This window comes from Trematomus bernacchii, unplaced genomic scaffold, assembly GCF_902827165.1.
Source record: "Trematomus bernacchii unplaced genomic scaffold, fTreBer1.1, whole genome shotgun sequence".
Taxonomy (NCBI): domain Eukaryota; kingdom Metazoa; phylum Chordata; class Actinopteri; order Perciformes; family Nototheniidae; genus Trematomus; species Trematomus bernacchii.
In genome coordinates this window covers 18,244,814-18,271,021 of record NW_022987564.1, presented here as the reverse complement: position 1 = coordinate 18,271,021, position 26,208 = coordinate 18,244,814, and the positions used below count along the sequence as shown (strand labels likewise).

The following is a 26,208-nucleotide window of genomic DNA, read 5'->3' as shown; positions in this document are numbered from 1 at the left end:
AATTATTGTTGGCACCATTGGATTCCTTGATCCTGAAAATGTGGGTTTAGCAGTTCAAATCAATGTTCAAGTCAAGATATTACAAAACCTACATTTTACGGCAGCCATTTTGGAAATTCCAATATGGCCGCCATATAAACACCTGGGCAAATGGAAACATGGATTTTCTGAATCCTTATACAATATCCTTTCCAAAAATGTATAGTATTGCAAATCCCCACAAAAATCCCACAAAAGTATATAGTGAACCTGACTCTTAAATGTTCTCCACATTGACAAACTACAACAATAAAAACCTCTTGTATGTATTTTTTTGTGACAAAAACAGGATAATATAATATTCTATAATAATAAAACACTGCAAAAAGAGCCAATCTGCATACTTCTTAATTAACTGCCACGGGCCGAGGCAGATAATTGGTCTAGCTTTTTACAGCGCCACGGCTTCCACAGATGAAATATTTGTATATATTTATTGTCAAAGCATTTAATGTATTCATTGCTATCGGGATGTTAAGAGCATTCCATGGAATATAACAAAAAGTGTTTCTGAAGTGAATTACCTACCCTACCTTTAACTTGCTGGGGGAAATTGAAAGCATAGTAGAGGCACACAATCCAAATATGAACCTGAAAATGAGCATAATGTTTTTTAAATGCAACTCCTAACTTATATAGGTTATAGAACTGGTAATTGACTTTGAAAGAGAAACAGTGCACACAATCCAAACACAGTTTCATCACTTTATTACAGTAAATGAGTCCATATCATACATACACAGAACAGAGACGGACAGGTTTGTGTTTCTTTCTCTCTCTTTCTCCATCCCTCCCTCCATCCCTGCAACACATCAGACCACCAGGGCAGAAAGACACCAACGTGAACAGCATTGGAGTAAAAACCATGAACTGAATGTGACATTTACACACAACTGAGAATCTGAAAACAAACAAAAAGTAAAATGTCTGAGATTCAGTCAACATTTCTGCCCATTGACAACTGATAGGTCCACACACGTCTCTGTAGCTCATCAAGTTCTGAATGCCATATGGCACGTAATACAAAATGCCCAAGTTGAGTACAAGCTGGATATCAAACTGTACATTTCTAGTCCAACTAACACTTTAACGATCAGGTCAGGCATGACAAAGCACTTTTTCTGAAAATGCCAGTGACCTGTTAGCTTAATCTATATCCTGTTAGCTTTTTTCTCAATACTGCACAGTAATTATATATTGCAATCTGTCACAACAAACATAGTTCTGTTCCAAAATGAGGCTTTTTCATTACGATAGCTGCTGTTTTAAGACGTTTTAGAGCTTAAGAGTATCAATTAAATCAGCAAAATGTAAGATTTTTGTCAGCTTGAACACATTTTCAGGAGTGACGGTTACAGTGACTGGGTGTGGTCTATTTACTGTAGAGAGACAAAAGGAGGGTTTTTTTACAAAACAAGGGGAGAAGGTGACCAAGGCCAAATGAAAATAATAAAACTAAGTGGGAAATCTTGAATTTGTTTAATTAGAATTAGCATTCGCCTAACAGCTCCCTCATGTAGAATCTGCAGCTTGTCAAATGTTATTTCTTTTTCAGGTATAACATGATTTACAACAATATGAGAGTAATACGAACATCATCATTTTATACCTTTTGCATTTATTACACTGTATGGATCAACAGTAGAAGTATAGTTTTGGAGAGAGATGCTGCCAACATGTCACGCCTCAGTACTTTTGATTTTGAAGAGGTCGAGCTGATGTTAAGGTGAATATATGATCCCCCAAAGTGAACACAAAGAGAGCATTTTGGAACAGAAACCCCTTAAAATGTTCATTCCACATCGAGGTGCTCCCACAGAGGACAGCGTTAGCAGCTACGTTACAATTTCCACTGGAATTCTACTAAGAAAGAGAGAGAAAGATCATCAACAAACATGAGGAGTAGGCTGAGTTTTTCTTCTTTGCTATATTTACATTTTCAATTGTGAAAGAAAAACAAATTATTTACAAAAATGCACAAACTAAGACTGCTTCATCGACAGGATGAGGGGGGGCGGGGGAGAAGATATAAACAACTCTGTAATAAAAAGTAAAAAGAGGAAAATAAAAATCAGTGATATTTACACGTGCGATAAGAGAAGGAGAGTGAGGGAGGGGGGAATGGCTTCTGAGATCGGAGGAAGAGACGAAGCAGACATGTTTGATTCCTCTGCGGGGGGGGGGTTACACTTTTTCATGGCCGCTGACAGCTCTGAGTGTGTCGCGCCCGCAGAGATAAACACGATGCTCCTGCTCTTTACAGCAAAGGAAACGGGAGGAAGGGGAAGAGAATGATGTATGCTCTCCACTCTCCTCATACAAAATCATTGTGAGTGTGGTGGAATCCAAAAAAAGCATTAAAAAAACCAAACATTGCTGCAGTTTTGAAGGTGGAGGCATGGAAGGATAGTATCAAATATACTATACTACAAGTGGTCTGCACTGCTTACTAAAGATCTGTACTGTTGACGGCTCTAAACCCTACAACACTGGCTGTTCAGACTGCACGTTGGAGAATGGTCACACACATCTGGACTTCAATATTTGAGAGACTCTGATAATACATCCTCCTTAACCTGTATATGCTGCTTTTTCTCACTCCTAATTGGTCCTCACAAAGATAAAAGTACAAGGAGCACACAAACACAGTCACCAAACAGGAAGTCCTCTGCTTCCAATTCATGTTTAACTATATTCACATTAAGCCTTCCACTCTCCTGTGTTTTTGTTTTGAAATTGTTCACATATTTCCAGTGATGGGAGTAAAGTAGCTGCGACATTATAATGCCCTCCTCGGCTGAAATGAACTGACTCCATCACAAAAACAAATAGATGAATTTACATGAAGTACCCCACCCTGTCGAGTTTTAATAAAACATTGAATCCTCCATCCCAGCATTATTCAGTTGCATTTAAATCAACATTCACCCAGCTCCTACATAGGCATTTCTTTCCTACACTAACATCAGGACAAGAAGTCTTTTTATTTGAGCTAAAATGGGAATTTCCTCAAATTGACCTTTTGATTAGAGAGCATTTTTCTTAAATCTGACAATACAGTTTAAGGGATCTTTAGGCTTAGTACACCTTTATACCGTGTCAAGTATTATATTGTGAAATTAAAACACATTTAAAAACAAGCCTATTGTTTTTTATGTATAAATACATGTCAACAGGGAGCCAACAAGTAAATATATTTACCACATTTAATTATTTTCGAAAGCTTTAAAATGTTTAAATGTAAAACAAATCAGACTTTTTAAAAGCAGTTGCCATATTTCAAAATGTTTGACTTATTAAAAACATTTTGACCACATGGAAGTTACATTTCTTTGTTTTGTAGAAATGTTTTTCTTTCTAAATTTAGTTTCATTCAAATGATTACATTAAAGCAGATTTGAATGGAACACACCTTTAAAGACTTTCTGAACCCAGAGGTGGACTCGGTTTTCTTTCTTGGCGGTTGGAAGAGCCGTACATTTGGTTATTGTCTTTAGCAAATAAATTCTGGAGCAATTTCTATAAGAAGCATTGATGTTGCGATACAGAATCTACTTAAATAGACAAGCTTCAATATCAATTTATGTTTTTTTATTTCAATTATTTAGGACAGTTTGCATCTAATCCTCAATTGAAAACCAATGTCTGTAAGACAGAACAAGCAGCGCACCTAACAGCGTCCAGTAATGTCCCACTACTCACATTATGACCTTTTTTATGTTGTTTGCTTCTTTTCTAAATCTGCACATCCACACTTTCTTCACAACAGGTCTAAACTAATGTATTGCTGATGAACAGAGGCAGGGTTAAGGAATATTTATCTGGATATAATTATATCCCAAAATAATATAATAACACATCTGCCCTAATGGAAGTACGATTGATCTTTTAAAAGACAACTGTGAATATGAAGGGGAACTAAATCTTTGGAGAATATCGGTAGATTGGAAATCTGGGAGAAAAATTAAATTAAAATCCGATAACATTTGCCAAAACTACCCGTTAACTGTTAATTAGGTACTGGCTACAAGTTGTTTTATTTAGTATTTTACACTGGAATCTTTTTAATGGCGCCCACCAATCAAAAACGCTGCTAAAAGTTCTGTGTGAAAAAATCTGAGTCCGATTTTGGGCTAATAGTATTTTTTAGGGAAGTAGAATATGCTTCTCCCACTTAGGGCGTGATGTTTTTTAAATGCCAGGTTAAGCAAAGTGAATCCATACAAACGTATTATTAACATACTACATGTTTAAGAGAGGGACAAACTTAGTATTGGAACGGTTAGACAATAGGAAGTGGTATTAGACCATTTTGAACCAAACAATGTGAAACATGGTGACACCAGTCCAGTCTGTTCAGAGTAATGCAGCCACTGAACACATTCACCTCCAACCAAACACTGCGACCTGCTACTGATGAGGTCTCCTACCCTACCTGCCACTTCATTCAAGAAGACTTCAGACCTAACATCAGGCTGGGCTGGTAAAATAATGTGGCTGGAGGATTAAGGGATTTATTATTCCCTGCATCCACTCTCCTGCCCTGAGTTGAATAAAACATCCTTTACCCTGATGACCTGTGGGGGCCAGTTCTGATCTCGGTCAGGCGGTGTACAGTTCAGATGCAGAGAAACTGAAGCGTATAAAAAAATAATCTGAATAATAAAACAAAAAAAACCTTATATAGACCAACTGTTGTGTGACCACATGACGCTTTCAATTTGCCAAATAAATAAAAACACAAATATTAAGAAAAAAAAAAAGTGAATTTAAAAAAACGTTTATATTACAGAGGACCAGCCCCCACTATTGAACCTTCACAGACCACCCGAGCAGCAGCGAGATGACTGTGTTTGTGTGTTTAACAAACACCTGCCATGGTTTGGACCCTGGCAGCTAAATAACTAATGTTTGTTTGTTCAATGCATTTACTGTACAAAAACAGATCATCTAAGAGGAGAGCAAGCAGCATGGAGGAAAGCAGGAGTGTGTATGTGTGTGTGTGTGTGTGTGTGTGTGTGTGTGTGTGTGTGTGTGTGTGGTTGTGTGAGAGCGTCTGAGATAAGGGTGAGGCTGGCAGGCAGGTGGGAAGCTGCTTCAGATGCTGTTCAGAGATCCTGGTACTGAGCTGTGTTGAGAAGAATCTGAACCAGTACCATCTGAAAAAGAGGAAACAAAGACAGTCAGTGTCACGGTTCAGTTGACAAAGGACCTGACAGCAACTTTTTTTTATATCTCTAAGCCTAATTTAAGACAGATGTAACTAAAAACATAGTTTGAAAAGATACATAAATGTGTTATTTAAGTTACTTTTTAATATCATTTTTATGAGAGGAAAGGCTTTAAATAGGACAACCCTTTTATGGTTGGAATAAAGGACTGTAAAGGTATTTGGAATCTTGAAAAAGTATTTGTTCACATTGGTTGAAGAGAGTGGTCGATTATAATCAGTGTCTCCTTATTTTAGAACCAATAAGGTATTTAACCGACAATGTGTGCATTCAGAAATCTCTTATTTCTGAACCAGTATTTCATGTCTATTCAGTTCATGACAAGTATTTCATATGGAATACTGCCATCTTGTGTTAGAAAACACCATCAATCTGGTTACATCAAGACATATATAGTTACAGAGCCGCTGACTACAGTGGTTGCCTCTGGGGCGAGCCAAGCCCCCAGACCCAATCAAAGAACAAAACTAAATTGTTTATTTACCTAATTGTGCACTGTTTAATTTCAGCACAGTGTTATAGTCTCCACTATGATTGCGGTCATTTAGAGTTGGGCTAGTTTCTCTCCTCTCCTTTTCCCTCTCATATGCTTTACAGAGGGTGGAGCTTTTCACAGGAGCTCTGTTTAAACAATGTGAGGTTAAAGTGCATGCAGAAGGAAATTAAACTGTGGCGATATAATTAAATGTGTTAAATCAATTTAATTATACATTGTCACTCGTCTTGATTTTTCTTGCAATAGTTTTCAATTTCCACCAAATCTTAACACTTTTTGTTCATCCGCTAGATAACAATGATATTTCAGTTCAATTATAAAAACATTAACAGAATAGTTTCTCACCGTGGGCGGAGGCAGCTGAATGGGAGCGAGCGTGAGGAGGAATGAGGGTCGAGTTCAGCTGGGGCTGGATGGACAGCTCTGCAGGGAATAAAGAGAGTTTGATATTTAATGATGAGTCATATCAGGAGGAGAGCTTCACACAACAATAGGGTAGTGTATTTATTTCACCTCCACTGAGTTTCAGCATTGCCCAAAGCAAAGCAGCAGGCACCACCTGATTGTATTTCTCTGAACAGATGGTGAGGATTTTGACAGTCAACACAGACCGTCATTGTGACATGATTAAAACGAAGACCTCTTCTGTGTATTTCAATGTGTTACTATTCAATCACAGAGGCGGCTACAGGGTCGCAAAACGTTGAAGGCTCTCGTTGTTTGAAAAGCAGAAGTGTTTTGCAAGTTGAACCAGCTGCGAACCGAACTAGCCCCAGCAAAGAGAGAGAATGGAACCAATTTCAGTGGAAATGGGTAACAATGTACCTGTGGTGCTGAAGTTGAACAGCATGGGCAGGTCTCGACCGCTGGGCAGTCGTGTGTTGGGCTGGCGCAGCTCGTCGAAGAAGGCGTGAGAGCAGGCCTCTAGAGGGGAGAACCGCGAGGCTGGCGTGTACTCCAGCAGCCGGGAGCACAGAGCGATGGCCTCGGGGGGGGTGCGGGGTTTAAACACCTGAACGACAACAAGAGTTTAAAATGATTTCCACAAGAGACAACATCAAGCCTCAAATTAAATAAACAAGTATTATTTTTCAGTTTAATTTGAGCAAATTGTAGAACCCCAGAAAGAAAAAACTAAAAAGCCCTTACAGAAGAGTTCTGAATATACAAAAAGAATAAGCAGGTATTAAAGTAGAAAGCTATCTGCTCTGTAGTAAATGTTTAAGGGCCACTTCTCTTGGTTTTACGTTGCTGCTACTCTTGAGGTGTCAAAGGGTTAATCGACTTTCAGAAGGAGGGCACTAAAGCCCTTCAACTCACAGATTTAAATAGACTGAGTGGGCAACAACACGGCCACAGGTACTCTCAACATTTGTTCTGATACACTGCTGTTTGACACACACTTTTGGAATAAAGACCTTTGTATATATACAGAAGAGAAGAATTCCTCTACCTATAACAGCACCGAATATGCCAAAAATATACAAAATATTGCTCTGTTTACCGATTTTCTTTCTCAATTTCCATACTTCCATGCATGGATTCATTCTACATGTCAGACATAAGGGGCCTGGTGAATACTGAGAGACTCTCCTGCTGGTTTGTCCTCAGGTGTTGTTCTTACCTTGGTCCATGGATGAGCTTTGATCTGAGGAAACTTGAACTCTGTGTAGTTTGGATTCATCTCTCGGATTTGTTCCCTAGTTGGGGTTCCTAGCACCTGAGAATAGAAGAGTATCAGCAGAGTTTCTATAGACACATATAGATGTGATTCACTGTGATTATTCTAGCAGTCTTTCATGATACCAATTCTTCAAAACAAAAATAATAAGCTATCACAATCTGGAATAATATCGTTCCGTGACACTCACTGCAAACAGGAATTACAAGTGGCACTATGATCAATTCAGCAGAGAGATATCTAATAATAAAACTACTAACTCACTACTGCATATATTGAAATATAGAAGTTATATATTGTAGTACAATGTGAACATTTTGATTTTAACCTCTTGTGTTTATTAAAATAATGTTATTTGATCTCTTTTGGATATCCTTAATGTCACTTTATATGTTTATGTAAATATTCATATTCTATTTTATATCCCACATTACTTCAACTTCTTATGTTTTTAAACACACTCACCTTGATAATCTCTACGAGCTGGTCCACCCCGCTGTCCCCGGGGAATATGGGCTGTCCGAGCAGCAGCTCAGCCAGCACGCAGCCTGCTGACCAGATGTCGATGTTTGCAGTGTAGTCCGTGGCACCAAAGATGAGCTCAGGTGCACGATAATACCGCGAGCAGATATACGACACGTTGGGTTCACCGCGGATCAGCTGCTTGGCGCTAAGGAAACACAAGAAATCAAGGTGTTGAAAATGTGATCTATTGTGGAGGGAATCAAGAGTTGTGAAGTTTTTTTAACTTAACAATTTGATATGGTCAAACTTGTTCAAGTCAAAGAAGATAAAGAAATAAATATTGCTGTGAGATACAAAGATGGCAACAAGCAGACCCTGTGATCTGTATCAGACAATAATGCTTACAGTGATCAGCCCTTTAAATCCTTATTACCCTTTTTAAGAAGTAGGTCTGCCTCTTTTTATACAATCCCATCATGCCCTTGGGCTGTTTGAAGTCCTAGACGTGAATGAACCTATTCATACGTTATATGTCGATTAGATACATTAGGCAATAGATACAGATCAGTTTAATTTAGGGCTGTCAGTCGATTAAAATATTTAATCGCGATTAATCGCATGATGTCCATAGTTAATCGCGATTAATCGCACATTTTTTATCTGTTCTAAATGTACCTTAGAGGAATATTTTTCAAGTTTTTAATACTCTTATCAACATACGAGTGGACAAATATCAGGGTTCTTACACCTTTTCCAAAGTCAAATTCAAGCACTTTTCAAGCATTTTCAAGGTGCATTTTCAAGCTTTTCAAGCATCTTACAGCAGTTGTAAATTACATATTTATATACACATACTTATACTCAAATGATTATTTCCCTACCTCACATTAAATCAGATGTTCTTTATGCTATAAACAACCAAATGTGTGTTTCATAATAGCATTCTACATGAGGATGAAAAATGTAAAATGTTAGAAAAGAAAACTAAGTTTAATATTTCAAAATGTGTGACCTATCTGTACGTAGACTGGGCATCCCATATAACCTGGCTGAGCCAATATAAAACAATCAGCCAAATAACCTTTCAATACATTATTGATTACTATTTTTGAGGTACTTTTAGGTTGGCAGTAAACACAAGTCAGAGGTAAATGGTGTACTTTGACTCCACTACATGTATTTAATACCTTTAGTTACTTGACAGATGTGGATGAATGATGTGAAATATAATCAAGTGTTAAATCAGACTTTAGTTCCACCTGGAGTAAATTCACAAGCTACCCTGCAGTATACAAAGTCATTCAAACTAGCTGCACCTTTACCAGCTTTGAGAACACTTTCATGATCAATCATTATAAAACATATCATATATAATATTTAGGGATGCTCCGATCGCCAATTTTGGAGCCGATCGCCGGAATCAGTATCGGCCGATACCGATATCGCTCTCTTTTCCTCTCTCCCCCTCTCTCTCTCTCTCTCCTGACAGCCCGTCAGTATCTCCTGCAGCTCACTGATCCAGTAATGAGCGACCCGACAGTAAAGAATAAATATATTTATAACTAGTTTAGCTTGTTCCAGAGGTAGATAAAATAGCTAAGTGTGTTAGGTCTAACTCTTAATGTGTGTTCTGCTCCGCTCACCGGTCCGTCACAGCGGGTGGAGCTGCAGGATTTCTGCTTCACACACACGTTGCATACCGCTATTTTATTGTCATTTTCGGACACTTAAAATACTGCCAGACTAGTGAAGCCATTTTGGCGAGCTTGTTTTGCCGCGCACAGAGAAAAGTGTCATGTATTTTACATGCAACGATAGCCTAATCTAAAATGCTCTACTATGGCGTACCTTTCGTGTGGTGTGTGGCTCGTCAGCGCAGACTCTCGCATCGTTATTGTTGCACACTTTGCAGGAGGCTACTCTTGGGCTTCGCTTGACCCTCGTCTTAGCCATGGCTTGTATTTGTCTTCTGCTAGCCAACGCTCGTTGAAACGGCAACCTCCTGGCATACTGTCATCTATCACTCTCATCAGAATGCCCAGGTCATACACGTAACAAAAACACTTGCCGGTCACGCGCATTGCGCGGGAAGGCCGGAGCGGAGCTGTTTTATGTAAAAGCGAAGCAATTAAGCGCGCTCCGACTTCTTTATTTTCTTTTAATCTAAAAAGCGAGGTAAAGCATTTACAATTTCAAGCACTTTATCCCAAATTCAAGCACCATTCCCAAAATTCAAGCACTTTTCAAACCTTGAAAACACCTCGTACAATTTCAAGCATTTTCAAGGATTTCCAGCACCCGTACGCACCCTGAAATATGCTTTATGCAAATGTTTGTTTATTATCATTGGAACAATGACACATATTCTCCTGAATATTCTCAACACAACAACCTGGAACCTCTCTCTCTCTCTCTCTTACACTCTCTCCCAACCCTGTGTACTTCTCTGCACTGAGCCAGTTGCTCAAACAGACAAGCCTGTTTACAGTTGTCGGCGAAATGCCGCTCCTCTGTCTTCATCTTCAGTCAAAGCATGAGACTGAAGTTCCCACTGTGGGTCAAAATAATGCGCTGTGATGTGCAGTCGACAAGTTGGATGCGATCCGAATGATCTAACGCAGCCCCTCGTCCTCCACAATGTTAAGCTGTAGCCACCCATTTAGTTATCGCTGTTGTTGTCCAGGTGTCTCCCCGGCAAACTTTCAAGCGTGGTCTGCCGCAAGCGGCTGTCAGCATCAGCTGTGTGCTTGGCTTGCTGTTTAAAACACCTTTTTTTGTATCCATATCTCTCGCTAGAATCTTCCACCATCCAACTAACAACAACGACGTCGTCAAGCTTTTGGGCTCTGAAACTACGGGGCGGGCCAAGGACAAATACACATGCGTTAATCGCACGTTAAAATAATTAGTGGCGTTAAAAATGTTTTGCGTTAATGCGTAACATGACAGCCCTAGTTTAATTACGTTTTTTTTTTACAAACAGAAACATCTTTATTTTTGCTGCTGTTAAAAAATATTTTACATCTGGTAATGCATCTCACCTGCCAAAGTCACACAGCTTGAGGATGGCAGTTTCTGGGTCTACAAGCAAATTTTGGGGCTTGATGTCTCTGTGACACACGCCTTGGGAATGGATGTAAGCCAGACTGCGGAACAACTGGTACATGTACACCTGCGGAGGTCACAACATAAGGAAAAAAACAGTTATAATTAAAAAAAATACAAAACAACAATTTGTTGCCGATTTTACAAGAGTTTAAAAATAGTATATAAAAGTTGCACGCCAACAACAAATTCCTAGACTTACACAAACATTTCACATTACTTAGACAACACAGAATGTCTTTGTAGTAAAAGCAGATAATTACCTTCACATATATGATAGGAATGATGCTCTTGGCCTTGTTAAAATGCCTGGCAACCCTGTAGACCGTCTCAGGTACAAAGTCCAGCACCAGGTTGAGATACACTTCATCTTTCTGTACAGCACAGGGCAGAGAGAGGTCATTTTGGATTTAAGAAGCCCTGCTCATAGTTTTAAGTTGACAGTGATTTTATAGTGCAAAGCATTGGGTGCCTCATATGGAACTATCCAATAGGGCTGTGCAATTAATCGTTTTTTGTTTTTTTTAAATCGCAATTACGATTTTGGCCTGCCACAATTACAAAAACAACATAATCGAAAAAAACAATTATTTTGCTTTGCTAGGTTGTGACAGTGCACTGCAACATATTTGATCTAATTTATTTTATAGTCTAATTTATTTATCATATTTATTAGCTTGTTGAAGTGCGCTCCAAAATATTTGTTGATCTTTTTTTTTTAAATTGGTATTTATTATTTTTGATATTAATTTAAATGTATCATTTATTTTATTTATTGGTTTTTCAGTGCAAGAGATCCAAAATGGATTTGTATGACCACCTATATTAATACGTTAAAAAAGTAGCGGCCACTGTGCTGTGTGTGTCTTTCACGACGAGGAGGGGTAGAGAGCTGCTGTTTATTTCTGTAAGTACACTTTATTGCAGATAGAAAATATGCTCAAAAATCCACCCTCCTGTGTGAAACAAATGCACCTTCATTGTATGTATTTTTGTTGGCTGTTAAGTTTGCCAGTGTCCGTGTTGTTATGGTCATGATTTGGACTCTGTCATCGACTAGAATAGCAACAATATTTAAAACGATATATTTATAGTTGTTGTTCTTGTTTTTGACAGGCCTCAACTGTGCAGGCCACATTTATGCTGTCTAGTTAAGTATGTTTGTAATGCACTTGAGTATGTTTGCCTGCATGTGCGCCCACTTGGTCCCTGAATATGACCATGCTATTTGATTTTCTTGCACAAAACAAAAAAAAACATGAGCTGTACCTTCTCTCCACTGGAGTAGAAGAAGAAACGTAGTCTGACAATGTTGCAGTGGTCCAGCTTCCTCATGATCTGAAGTTCCCGATTCTACAAAGACAAGAAAACACATTAGTGAGGGGGAAATCCAGAGAACAGACAGAGCATGGGAAGATTTCTTTAAAAAAAGAGACATTTTAGATACATAGAACAAACTGCCAACACGTTTAAATCAGCTTTAATAATTAATATAAAATATTTGGGTTTTATCATTATTGTACATTTTACTTTAATTGCAGTCTTACATTAACTTATTTTTACATTATTTTAATTTGAGTTCATTCTAAAATGGAGCAACTCTCACAAAAAATGTCCCCAGGAAAATACAAGTGTTCTGTTTGTGAATCAGCTTTAATAGTTGATTATAAATCTTAAAAATAAATCTTTATTGGTCGTTTTTACGTAACCTTTTTTTGGTTTACATATTTTTTTTCTTCTATTTTAACCATTTTTAAACTAATAAAACTAAAACACCTTCCTTTCATCTGTCCAAAAAACAGATGAAAGGAAGGTGTTTTAAACAAGCTTAGGTCATGAACAAGAGAACATGTGGATGAATATTACCTTGAACCTCTTATCCTGCAGGACTTTCTTAATGGCCACCATCTCTTGGCTGTCGATGAGGCGAGCTTGGTACACCACACCAAACGACCCATTGCCAATCACCTGCAATGTTTTCACAAAAGAGGGAACAGTCATATGCTGGACTGGAGAAATCAATGAACGTGATTTATAAGGCTATTGTTATTAACTTCTATATATACAATTAAAGTGTGTTTTGTCAGTGCCGCTTTGACAACAGAATTAAAAACTTAATTTAGTTTTTGTTAGTTGTCAATGTCTAAAGTGATGCAACCAGTTTAAAGTAGGACACTAGCAAATTGTGATATTGGTTTAAGAAGAGTGCCATGTTCACCATGTCACATTTTCAGGTCAGACGCAAGATAACATCAGCAGTGAAAGCCATAAATGTCAGCGCGTGGCGAAGTGATTATGGAGCCACTGGTATTGATCAACAACCTTATCATCTTCAGCCAGATAGATTGCAGTCACGTTGTGTAATGAGGTCATAAAGGTCTTCGTTACAGCAGCAGATTATGTTATAACATTGTACTTAGTCATAAAAACGTTCTTCTTCTTCTGATGACACTGGTCCTTGCTCACCTTGATGTCAGTGTAAGAGACTTCCTGTGGGCGGTCCGGTCCCTGACCTGGTGTGGCCACGACTGTCGTCACCTTCCCACTGTCTCCTGGAAAACAAACAGGAAACAGTAATTAATATGAGGCCATGGGATATATAGTGGTGCAGTGATAACATATGTGACCTGCTCTATCGAAATCAGTCGCATTGACCCGAAGACACATTTTGAGTTGTATACACTGTTGGAAAGAGGAGATTCCTAGCTTTCTAATGATATCAAGATTTTTGTTGTACTCCAAATATTAAGCAAAATACGTCACATTATATAATGACTGTCACCGAGTCATCATTTTGAGAAAAAGGCCTTCAAAGTTTCCTCTTCTCTGGAATCCATCGATCTGATTGATTATTAGCGGAGCAAATGATCAAAATAGTCCGGAGGGAAAATATTTCCGTTTGGATTACTGGTCTGGGGGAAGCTCGCGAGTGTGTGAGTGTATGTGTTTGTGTATTTTTGCGTTTGTGTATATTGTGTTCGTTTCCCGGGGAAAAGACTCACGAGAAACACCGGCTGTTGTTATGCTTGCTGTGACGTTAAGTTACTCCGTTTTCCGCTTGTAAATATGCCGTTACAAGCTTCATAGTCAGGTGTGCACATAACTTTTTGAGTGAGTTACTCAGATGAGTACCAGGAGACAGCGTTTGGTACTCACCCCACATGAAGCGTGGTGTTAATAAGTGCAGTCTTCCTCACTGTCCTCCTCAGTGTCTCCTTCACTGTCCTCTATTTACACTTCTTGCATGCTAGATGATGAAGATGATGAAGATGCATCTCCCTGTCTCTTTGTAAGCCTCCAATTTGCTTTCTCCAAAACTTGTTGCCAAAACTGTGAAGTCCTTGCATTTCCTGAGGCCAAGTTGAAGGATCAAATACTAAGAAATTATCACATGACTTGAAGTCATATCTGATTTCAGAGGTGGGAAGTAACAAAGTACACTTAATCAAGTACTGTACTTAGGTACAATTTAAGATACTTGTAGTTTACTTGAGTATTTCTATTTTATGCTACTTTGTACTTCTACTCCACTACAGTTCAGAGGTAAATCATGTACTTTTCTTCCACTACATTTATTTAATACCTTTAGTTACTTTACAGATGTGGATGAATGATGTGAAAATATAATCAAGTGTTAAATCAGACTTTAGTTCCACCTGGAGTAAATCCACAAGCTACCCTGCAGTATACAAAGTCATTCAAACTAATTTTTAAACACTTTAATGATCAATAATTATAAAACATACCATATACATTATTATGAAATGGACCAATCTGCAAAATGACTACTTTTACTGTCGCTACTTTAACTAGATTTTGATGATAATACTTTTCTAATTTTACTTGAGTAACACTTCTTCCACCTCTGTCTGATTTCAAACTCTTCCATTAACAGCCTGAGTAAGTTTGCAGCTGTGTGTTTTACTCCACTTTGTTGTAAATAAAACTGCAGCAGCTTGACCACAGAGCGTGAACGTTGTGATCAGCTGATTTTGCGCAGTTCTCCAGTGTGTGCGCGGGGCACAGAATGTGCACAGGGGAGTCTCCCACCGCAGCCAGTTGACGTAGTTTTGGTACAATTCTGTTGTACACACCGACGTTAACAGCAGCTCCGTCTGTGCACACGGCGACCAACTCTGTCGTCCAGTGATCTAAGCCTCTGCCTCCTGTGAAGCTTCACAGGTCCGTCGGTTATGTCCTGCGCGGCACGGCCAGCACCCAGTTCAATCAGTCATAGAAAGTCTGAAGATTTTAGCAGGGAGCGAAACGGCAAAGTGGCTGCTTAATGTCTTTGTTTTTTTTGGACATGTCTAATAATTTACTCCACTGAGTATTGACAAGAAACATGTGTAGGCGAAATATGTGTTTTGTTTTGATGACCTATCAGGTACGCAAAGGCGCGTTGTGACACAAGTGACGTTACGCATTTCAGATTGTTGCCGCGCATGCGTACCTGCGTACCAGTTATGTGCACCCCTGTTCATAGTTGTATTTATCATCTAAATTTGCCGAAACAAGTTTAATATTCTGAAAGCCAAGACTTTGTTTAATTGAAATCAGATGAAAACAAACTGTAACGGACCCTGCCGTGTTATCTATGATTACTATACCTTACATTCATAATTTCAGCCGGAGGGAGGGGGAGCTACGCTACGGAACAGCAGATTGCGATTGAGAGGTGCCTGTCATCTTCCCTTTACAAGCTTCACAAATGTATTTATCGTGTGATTTTGGAAATAAAAGTTTCATATTCTGAAAGCCAAGACTTTGTTTATTTAAAATCAAACAAAACACCCGAACCCCGAAAAAATAGTTTTTTCCGCAAATCCACGTTTATTTTGAAATGAGCCGTTGCGACTTCCGACTGATTTCGATAGAGCGGGTCACATATATTAGTAGGCCGACACGGAATTTAGCTTCACATAGGCTACCCTGACCAAAAGCACTGGGATTTCTTCATTGGATTTTGGAATATTGCAGTAAATAAGATCTCTGGCAAACACACATTTATGGTTGAAACATACATTTCCCACATACGTTTCCCACAGAATTTGATTCCATTTGTGGGGGCACTGCAACCCCCCCCCCCCGGCAAGAAAAGCCAAAGGCCCCTTAACCTATTCGGGTGGCCCACGCATCCATCCCCCCTTCAAATAACAAAATACATGCGAGTTCATGGCTACTGTAGCAGACAACGTTGCGCTGTTAATGAGTGAGACACACCGGAGTTGAGGATCTGTGGGGTTTATTCTCCCAAAAATATTATTTAGGCATTTAGCAGACGCCTTATTCTAAAGCGACTTACAATGACCAATTCCAGGGACATTCTCCCTGGAGTAACTGAGGGCTAAGTGCCTTACTCAAGGGCACACTAGTGGTGGTGTTGCAGGCGGGATTTGAACTCGCAACCTTCATCATCAGCCCACCTAACTATCCATTAGACCAGGGGTTCCCAACCCCCGGTCCGCAGACCGGTACCGGTCCGCGGAGGTGTTACTGCCGGGCCGCGAAATAGCTGTGAGTTTATCGTAATATTTGCAGAATTATAAATATATAAAAATATTTTATCATAATATTTTTTTCAAAAAGTGTTTAATTTTCGCACCTATGCCACCAGTCATATTATTTCATCCAGTAGCTAGTTAATCTTTCACCAGAAAATCGTTGAAAATGGCTTTTATGATGTTCCGAGGGATTCGGTGGCTCAGCCTAGGTCTCTGCCTCTTGTGCGCACGAGCATGTTACCGGTGCGCCAAGTAGGAAGAGGAGCACACAGGAGACAACCGTTTGATTGCAGACTGTTATGTTTATGTGGGGAAATGGTGGTGCATACATTATTTGAGATATATTTCAAACTCGGACTTCATTTTAAGGACATGTCGGCCAGGGGTGTAGACTAGAGGGAGCTATTTGTTTAAGCACCGGATTGGCAAAACAGGAGAGTAAACCAGTCTGCCTTGATCTATGAATTAATGTCCGGGACTCTCACGGTATCTGCTGCCCGCAGCTGTTTATAGAAGGAAACCCTCCTTCACTTCATGAAATGGCTGCAGCATCAGGAGGCAGCGGGACGTACTCGGTAAAGAGCTGTGCCTTTTTACGCACCGCCTTCGCTGTGTTTAACTTAATCAGAACAGTTTAAGAGTGACTGCAGGCTGCTACGTGTTAACCACACACACATCTACACACATCGAACTGCCCGATTACTCCCCCTTTTATTAGTTTTATGAAGGAGATGTCCAGTCAGTCACCAAGGCGCATGATGTGTGTGTGTATGTGCTCTGCTCAGCTCTGTGTGTTCGTGTCTGTCCGACACCGGCATATATGCGGCTGTTCCCAAAATAAATTAGTTTAATCTTAATCTCGATGTAGTGCTAAATGCTGTCGGGAGTGCACCGGAACGAACGACACTATCATAATATCTTCTGAAAACACACACACACCAGAGCACCACACACAACACACACCACACAACACACACCACACACACACACACACACACACACACACACACACACACACACACACACACACACACACACACACACACACACACACACACACACACACACACACACACACACACACACACACACACACACACACACACACACACACACCACACACACACACACACACACACACACACACACACACACACACACACACACACACACACCACACACACACACACACACACACACACACACACACACCACACACACACACCACACACACACACACACACACACACACACACACACACACACACACACACACACACACACACACACACACACACACACACACACACACACACACCAACACACCACACACACACACACACAATTTATCTGTTTTCCCGTTTTGGTTTAAAAACTGAATAACGTCGGTTTTTTGGTTTTCCGAAAAACCAAAAAACAACACCGGTTCTTTTTTAAACTTGTTAATATGTTTTGGATGCATATTGTTCTAGTATTTGTTCAGGCTGTTACATACAATTAGCCTCTGTTGCTACCTGCTGGTGGTGAGTAAATATTAAAATCAGTTAAAATTGACAACCGGTCCGCGATTTTTTTTTAATGTATCTACCGGTCCTTGGCACAATAAAGGTTGGGAACCCCTGCATTAGACCACCCAAAGACAAATTAAATACAAAAAAAAAATTAATAATTAAAACAATTTTTTTACGAGATCTATTTGTGGCGGACGATATTTAATTGTGGCGGCCCGCAACAAATGAATCAATGTATGGGAAACCCTGCATTTTATGAAAGCTGAACCATAAATACAATTGGCAGAGATGAAAAGCTAACGTTAGGCTATAAAAAAAAAACGACATGATGGCCACATGACTTCACGTCAGCACCACTAAGCCGTGGATCAAGCCCCCAGGAAGTGCGCCGGACTCTGTGCCCAACATTCGTTGTGTCCAAACGGCGGTACTGCAACATCCGTATCAGTCCGTGACGTCACCCAAAACAACTTTTTCCCCATTGACTAACATGGGGAAAGAGACGTCTGTAAATCGGTGGATATTTTTTTTTTTAACTAAATAAACTATTATTAAACTATTTTATAGCCCTTTTTTAGTTTTAAAATGCACTAAAAGCCGAATCTAGATTTATTTTCTCTCTCCATTCATTCTAGTGAGCCAAAAGTTGGGCCATTTTGACTTCATGCTCCAATGAGCAGCTCTCATAGGAAAGAACGAGACCCCGCCTCCCACGCTGTATCCAGTTCTTATTATACATCCATGCCGTGGACTCACTCGGCAGACTCATGTTTGCCCTGGTGACATTTAGTAGTCTAATTTAGCCACTTGGCAACCACCGTTTTCAAGATTTGTTAAAGTTCCAGACGTTCAACACTGGGGAATTTTTATACTTATTAAATTTCGTAGAACATAGTGATCATTTCGTAAACTTGTATTAACCACAGACATAATTTGGGGAATCTAACCAAGAAAACATTTTCTTTGAGCCATGGGAGCACTAAATCGCCAACTAATTTCCGGGTTTAGGACCGATTCCCGCACCACTTTATAAGAATTAGATGTTATGATTCAGAGCTTGTAATAGCAGGTAGTCTGTGAATTGCTTTATTGTGCTAATACTTGAAGTTATAGAGTGGCGAAGTCCCTCCCCTTCCGGTGGACCTCCATGGGACCTTATTTCGGAAAAATTATGTATTGAAGTCAATGGAGAGAGAAAGATTATCTTTCGATCCCGTTTGAATTGTGCCACGAATTACACATATGATGTTTGTCAATTTAAAAGATAATTTTGCAAGTCAAAAAAATAAAAATGTGTCGTAAAACTGTGAAGTAACACATTTGTTTGTGTGAAACGCTCAATGAACTACATCTCTGGTCTCACAGAACAACACACGTCACCAAGATGGCCGTCACTACTGTGAACAAAACGATTGGCTACCCTCACTATCACCACAATGAAACACATCCTGAAGAATGTCATGCAAAGCTGCCTGCCTTCGATTCTCTCTGAACTGCCTGGTCGTTTTAATGTTTAATGTCAACCATTTGTGCAGATAGCATGAAGTAGAGAAGATCGCTAGTGTTAGCGTTAGCATTTCTCCCCCGGGCTTAAATGGTGTATTATAGAATGATCACACCGGTGACAGTACTATTTAAAGGGTTCACGAAATATGACTACTACTCTTACTGTTTAACATGTTGGGTTACTTCATGTTACTTCATGTTAAGGCTAATAAAAATGACACGGCTGTAATGCTAACTAACGTGCTAGCTACTAGCTAGCTTGATCCAGACACTCCTGGTCCTTTCATCAGACGGGAAGCGAAAGAACGAGCAAGACCCATTGCTGGTATGATAACAACCTGGTACTAAGCACACAGGCATCTTGTTAAAGTTATCTTATCTTAGCCAGCGCCATATAGATAGATTCTATCTATATGGCGCTGATCTTAGCTATTGTGACATCACTTACGCGACTCTGGGATTTGTAGTCTTTCTAGTTGCGTATTTTTCATAGTCTTATATATTTCAACAGTTTTACGACAAACTGTGACTTTTTTGACATGGAAATGATTTTTTAAGATTGACAAACATCATATGTGTAATTCGTGGCACAATTCAAACGGGATCGAAAGATACGTTTTCTCTCTCCATTGACTTCAATACATTATTTTTCCGAAATAAGGTCCCATGGGGCGGAAGTAGATGGGCGTGACTTCGCCACTCTATAAAAAGTATTAAAATGGCCTCTAATCCCTCTAGCTCCTTATTACAAGAGGTAATGATATGAAACAGCTTTACAATGTAACCAAAGCCTTACATCCAACCCAGGACACTTTCCAGCCTTAACATGTGGGCTGTCTCTCCTCTGGCCGTCTGAATATGTAGGTTAATGACAGCCTAGTGAATGGATGGTAACTTTACAAAGCCCCCAAGGAAGTAGAAGAATAATGGCAGAGTTCATATCCAAGACACTGTGACTAATTAAACTGGGAACAAATCCAAGAATAGACGCTTCTTCTGTCCCGGTACACCGTTTTAAGTGACTACAGCCTTCCATACAAGGAAGCACACATATCATGACAATTCAGGGTGTACCTTTGTAGCATTTTTTATTATTTACCTTTTAAAAAAAAGGAAGATGTATGCCATGAAAGTTAAAAAAGTAAAAAAATACTGCCTCAAGATTTTAAAAAAGACATCAGGGTTCATATGTCGTCATCTAAAGTGTGGCTAAAACTCTCTCGGGTCAAGGGTTGTACTGAATGTGTTTTGTTTGTTTGTTTTTCTTTTACATTCAGGGCTTCTTTTGGAGTTTTCCAGTCAAGTTATGAATGTCTAACTCTTGATTTCTGGTTACTGTGGTTATATCAATGTAATGTAGACCCTACCTTGATACAGATGTGTGCTTTTTGTTTTTGAAACAAACAAACAAATATGGATTTAACCAGAATATTTTTTCACATAAAAACATAGTCATTCATCTTTTATATCAATACATTTTTTTACTTTGGACTTAACAGTACATTTGAAATGTTTTGATTAGTCTAAAACAATCTTATGCACTTGAATCTTAGTTTGCAAATAGTATAATATTCAGTGATATTCTCTTTGTACACAGCTTTAGCAGAAGAAGTGTAAACTCTATCATACTGATAAAACACTCTTCATCCCTGGACTCCAACTCCCCACAAGAATCTTATATGTTATCATTAAACAATTCCATAGCTTTAAAAGTCACATTTTAGGTTATTGTGAGTTTCCTAATCAAAAGAAAATTGGGATTACGCAACACACATCTAACTTCATAGAAAAAGACAGCACAGAGTCGACCTAGCAGTTTAAGGTGCAGAGACACTGTGATAAGCAACATCCCCGGTTGCAGTCTGGCCTTGGACTTCAGTTGCATATTTAAAACTCACATGTCCTAAAGATCAAATACAAGTAGAACTGACAGTTAATGTTTTGGTTGCTGACCTAGGAGGGTTGGCAGTCTCAAAGCACAAACAAATTGAAAGGAGAAAAGGTAAAGCTGAGGAGAATCGTTTAAATGTCATTTCACTTTTAATAAGAGATACAATTTTTTTTAATTCTGCTGGAGTTTTTTCGGCTCAACTTAAACTATAACAATTTATAGATGTAGTACAAACATAATTTATATGTAAAGCCAGTTGATGGTTATTAGATTTTTCTCTGCTGATCCATGCAACTATAATAATAGAGGAGCCTTTTATTCAGGTATTTGAATATGAGTTTTTTTTTTTTTTTTTGGGAGGGGTGCCTAAGTTGATTACATATTATCAAATGGAATAATTCAATGTATACGACAGTGCCATAGCTAAGTGTGTTAGGTCTAAAGGTGATGTGTGTTTTGCTCCGCTCACCGGCCCCTCACAGCGGGCAGAGCTGCAGGTGCTGATCTCTCTCTCGCATCCGGTTATACTTCACTCAAGTTTATGTCCAAATCCATCAGAAAACCAAGTTATGTTTTAAGCATGAAAGCTGTAGGCCTATCAACTGTTCAAACTGTGATCACCAGTTCAATACATTTGACAAATTCGACTTGGTTTCTATACTTATTTGAACATGTATTTATTATTTCTTTTTTTTGTAAAAAAAATTCCCATAGGATATGTACATTTCGGTTAATTGGTTAACTGTTTTTTTGGGGGTCGAATATTCAAATATACATTTGCTTTCAAATTCCCATCCCTAGTACATACTTAATGCTTTGTCTACCACTGAACAATGCACTTATTGATATGGCACTATTGCAGCCTGGACTGTACGTCCCGGTTTTCTTGTATTGTCTATATCCACGCACACACACATGCACTCACAGTAAACTGTCCTCAGAAAGTGTTCTGGTCACCCAATAGGCACACTGGTTGTATCTGTTACAGCTGAAACTGTGAGGCCTGCAGAGTGACCGGGTCACTGGGTTTTCCTAACTCAGTGACTGGGTTCATAATACACTCCCACACAGGGCTCCAGGTTAAAAGTAGGACAGATGGTTAAGGGATACGTTTGTGTCAACTGTCGAAGTTGCTGCTCCTCTTACATTTTTCTTGATGCATCAGCAGCCTGTACAGCGGGAGAGAAAGCAGGGCTCTTTTCCTGCTGCCATTCATTTTTCTCAGCATGAAAAACTACTTCCACAGGCTTTAAACTTCCCTGAGGTCGATAATCTATCATAATAAAGACGACGTCATACTCTGGCTCTGTCTGTTTTATTATTGTCTCATTGTATGCGAGTTTGGCGTTTGTGTCACACTCTGCTTCCTGTCATTCACCTGACATTCACAGAAGGAAACTCAAGTCTCACTGAGGAAATAATCCTTTACAAAACATGCAATTTTACAAACCCTGTCACATCCATACCCATTTTTATAAAATAGGTACATATAATTGAATTTGTTTTATAATACAAAACATTTATATCTACACAAACTATTCTGTTGCCGATGTTCTATTGTAATGTCTTCTCTTCATTCACAAAAACTCACTGTGCTTAAATGAATTTCACGTCTTAAAGCAAAGTAGTTTCAGCAGAAATAAGTTGACCTTATAAATATGCAGTTTAATGCAGCAAGATCTTCCAAAAATCAAACCAGGCCATCCACTCAGTAGGGAGAACCTCTGGTGTAAGCTTTACGTTTTTACAAACTATCTTTTGTTTTAAAGTTATTGTGGTCATGCGACAGTCTACCACAAAAACAGAATCAAAACATTGTCTACTTCCCAGTGGATCATGATAATGTCTTTCAGTAGATGAGCGTCACATTTACATAAAGCAACAGTGGACGAAATCTTGTGTTACCACCACTTTGTTGGTCATATGATTTTCTTATAAATAAAGGGAATCATTCACACTTAAGTAAATGTGTTTCTGAAATGTTTTACAGTTCAATTTAATTTGGGAATTCTACACACTTGTGCAAGTAGCTTTTTATTATTACTATGTGGGCAATGTATGCAAATGAACAACGCAACTTCCTTTTGTGTTATCATGCCAGCACTGAGAGCTCCCCTCTAAGTTAGCCAGCTTTAGGGCTCTTCTGAACTACAGATTGTAATTATGTGTATATTTCATTTTCCTACCAATCTTAATGTTGTAATGCTGAAATCAGACGTTATGGGCTGCTTATTAGCCATCATTTGGAGGAGGGGGCCGCCATAGCCGAGAGTCAAGCATCGCAAGCTGGAGAGGAAAGTGGTGCGATAAGCCCAATGCATGCTGGTTGTTGTATGTTTTTCACCTTTTAAGCAAATGGTCATTCCACCCCTCTTTAAGTCTTTTTTTTTGGGGTCATGTACAGCCCAGTATCAGGAAATCTTTCAGCGCTGAAATGCTTTAACCCGGACAACAACAAGAGTGTGATGATGATGTCAACCAGAGACAAATCCTGGAGCTGCTCCACCGACAGTGAATAATGGAACAACTGTCTGGATGCTGTCACAGCAGCCGTGGTAATTATACTGAGATGAGGGAAAGTTTTCTGGTTTACAGCTCTGAGCCCTATTTTTAAATCTCCCTGGGTGTAATATCTCAACAGTATACAAAACCTCTTTAACAAAAGGTCAAGTCATTCAATCCTCAGTTGTGCTCCTTAGTTGATATGAAATTCAAATTAGCAAATATTTTAGTGGAATAGAAATGTATTCATATCAGGACAAATGCCATCACATTAAAATAGTTCATTAAGAGTCATTCAAGTGCAGTACCACCTCTTCCTTTCACTGACAAGACATGTCTGGGCTTGTCAGTTGCTCCTTGTGACATTTACACCAGCTGCTATAATGTTTCAGATTCTGTATATCTACTGGGTCTACTCATCGCCGCAAACCACCTCAACACCAAGCAGCTGGTTAACAAACATTTTACGTAATCTGCCGGCCGCTCCTAGCCCATGAAGAGGCTGATCAGTAGTTTTACTTTGTGTAACCAAAGAAAAAATGAATAAGGTTGATCCACAAAGTTCACTTAAGAACTACATGTAACAAGATGCCACGTTGTGGAAAAATGGTATGAAGAGCTGTTAATAACAACAGAGGGACTTAATGATAACCCTTTTAATTTCATCCTCAAACATCCTCCACTCTACATAATGAGATCAATGGTTGGTGTGGCAACTATACATCTCTAATGCTCTATGTCCAATTTTGATTGACCAGTCATTCTAAATATCAAATTATTCTCTTTCATAAACAATTAACTAACTAGGTTAATCCATCCCCTTGAAATAGCCTCAACAAGGTCTCCCAACATTGACAATGTATCCATCATTCATCTTTACCAGTTAAAGGCAACATTTTTTACTTTAAGGGCCTAGGGCAGTGATGCTGAGGGTGAGGGTGAGCGAAAACAAGGCTACCCTGTTTTGAACTGGAGATGACCTCCCATTTGGGCTCTTATATCAAAGTTACACACCACTGCCTGCTAATGGATGATAAGGGTTGGATTAACACATGCAAACACACATACATATCTCCATTACACCTGTCACTATGGTGATAAAGAGGCATAGCTCCTTGGCATCCCAGTAGACAGCACAGCTCTTGTGCTGGACATGCATCACTTGCATCCTCCAGGCGTGGGCCACCTGCTGCTAAGCCTTGCCCCACAGGTGACCTTGGTGAACAGGCAACTTTACGTCCTGACCCTTCTGCAGACAAGCCAAGCTGATAGCCTAAGCCCCACTCTCAAACAACATCATCAAAAACATAACTGAATGCAGCATTCAAGCTAGTATATTTGAGAAGAGCTTGGCCACAAAGAACAACAGAGCCCCGTTTTAATGCTCACTCGCATTGACCACAGTGAAGTCAAAAATACCCGTAGCTTGTCATTTATCATAAATAACAAGATTCTTTGATAACATGTCCAACGTTTCAGTGGGTTATATTGATGGCCACCAAGCTGCTTAGTTTGACACCAGTAGGGGAACTAGTAAGATACAAAACAAGTGGCTAACATTAGCATGCTAACAAGTTAGCATGTTAGCAAGTTGGCTAACACCACTACACAAGAGCAATAACGACTTTACTCCGGGTTGCGAAAATTAACACTTGAGGGTATGTCTGAGGCAAAAGCACATAGCATAATATATCGAATACACATAGTCTGATAAAACCCGGTTGGATAATAAGAACTTACTGGCAAGCTTTAGGTTGGAGCATCCCGACGAGCTGCTGCCGGAGGCCTGCGCGACCCCGGACTTTCCTGTGCTGCTCCCCACGGCAGCGGCTGATCCGGTGGACGCAGCGGCGGTTCCTTGAACACCTGGCGGCTCAGCAAACGAGCTGGTCCTGGGCCGCCCGCTGCCGCTCATATCTCTGTGCAGGGGTCAGGGTTGTTCTTTCACTATTTTCAGCCTAGCGACTATTAATAATATACACCCGGCAGCGAATAATCGTGGAAAGACACCGAGAAATACCGCTCCCGTTGCCGCCGGCTGTCTGGGCTGATAGCTGTTGCTAGACACCTAGAAACAGACCGCTCGCAATGCCACATGGGAGATGAAGTTCGATGTAGCTGTTGCTCCGGTTTGCTGCACAGGCTTTAACAAGTCAAAGCAACTACACATTTAAAATGACTTAACAGTGGATATAGGCCGGGAATAGAGCTATAGTAACAGTATATATAAAAACATAACAATGATAGGCTTAACATTTTAGTGTTACGTCAAAATTC

At 39.5% G+C, this 26,208-nt stretch overlaps 1 protein-coding gene across 1 annotated transcript; it reads right to left on the bottom strand.

Annotated features, from left to right (window-relative positions):
• Window positions 1-730: 730 nt before the first annotated feature.
• On the bottom strand, window positions 731-25,999 carry gsk3aa (glycogen synthase kinase 3 alpha a). The gene is made up of 11 exons (XM_034124596.1): window positions 25,672-25,999; window positions 13,484-13,569; window positions 12,884-12,985; window positions 12,287-12,370; window positions 11,281-11,391; window positions 10,954-11,084; window positions 7,913-8,117; window positions 7,391-7,486; window positions 6,592-6,778; window positions 6,112-6,189; window positions 731-5,198 (listed from the first exon to the last, which is right to left on the bottom strand). The coding sequence occupies exons 1-11, from the start codon at window positions 25,844-25,846 to the stop codon at window positions 5,137-5,139; spliced, it is 1,317 nt and encodes a 438-aa protein (XP_033980487.1). The 5' UTR covers window positions 25,847-25,999; the 3' UTR covers window positions 731-5,136.
• Window positions 26,000-26,208: the final 209 nt, after the last annotated feature.

Excerpts from the sequence above, each read along its gene's own strand:
- gsk3aa (XM_034124596.1), bottom strand. The coding sequence starts at position 25,846 with ATGAGCGGCAGCGGGCGGCCCAGGACCAGCTCGTTTGCTGAGCCGCCA. Across the intron at positions 12,986-13,483 it reads TCTCTTACACTGACATCAAG|GTGATTGGCAATGGGTCGTT; the intron begins GTGAGCAAGGAC and ends AAAACATTGCAG. Across the intron at positions 12,371-12,883 it reads TGCAGGATAAGAGGTTCAAG|AATCGGGAACTTCAGATCAT; the intron begins GTAATATTCATC and ends TTGTCTTTGTAG.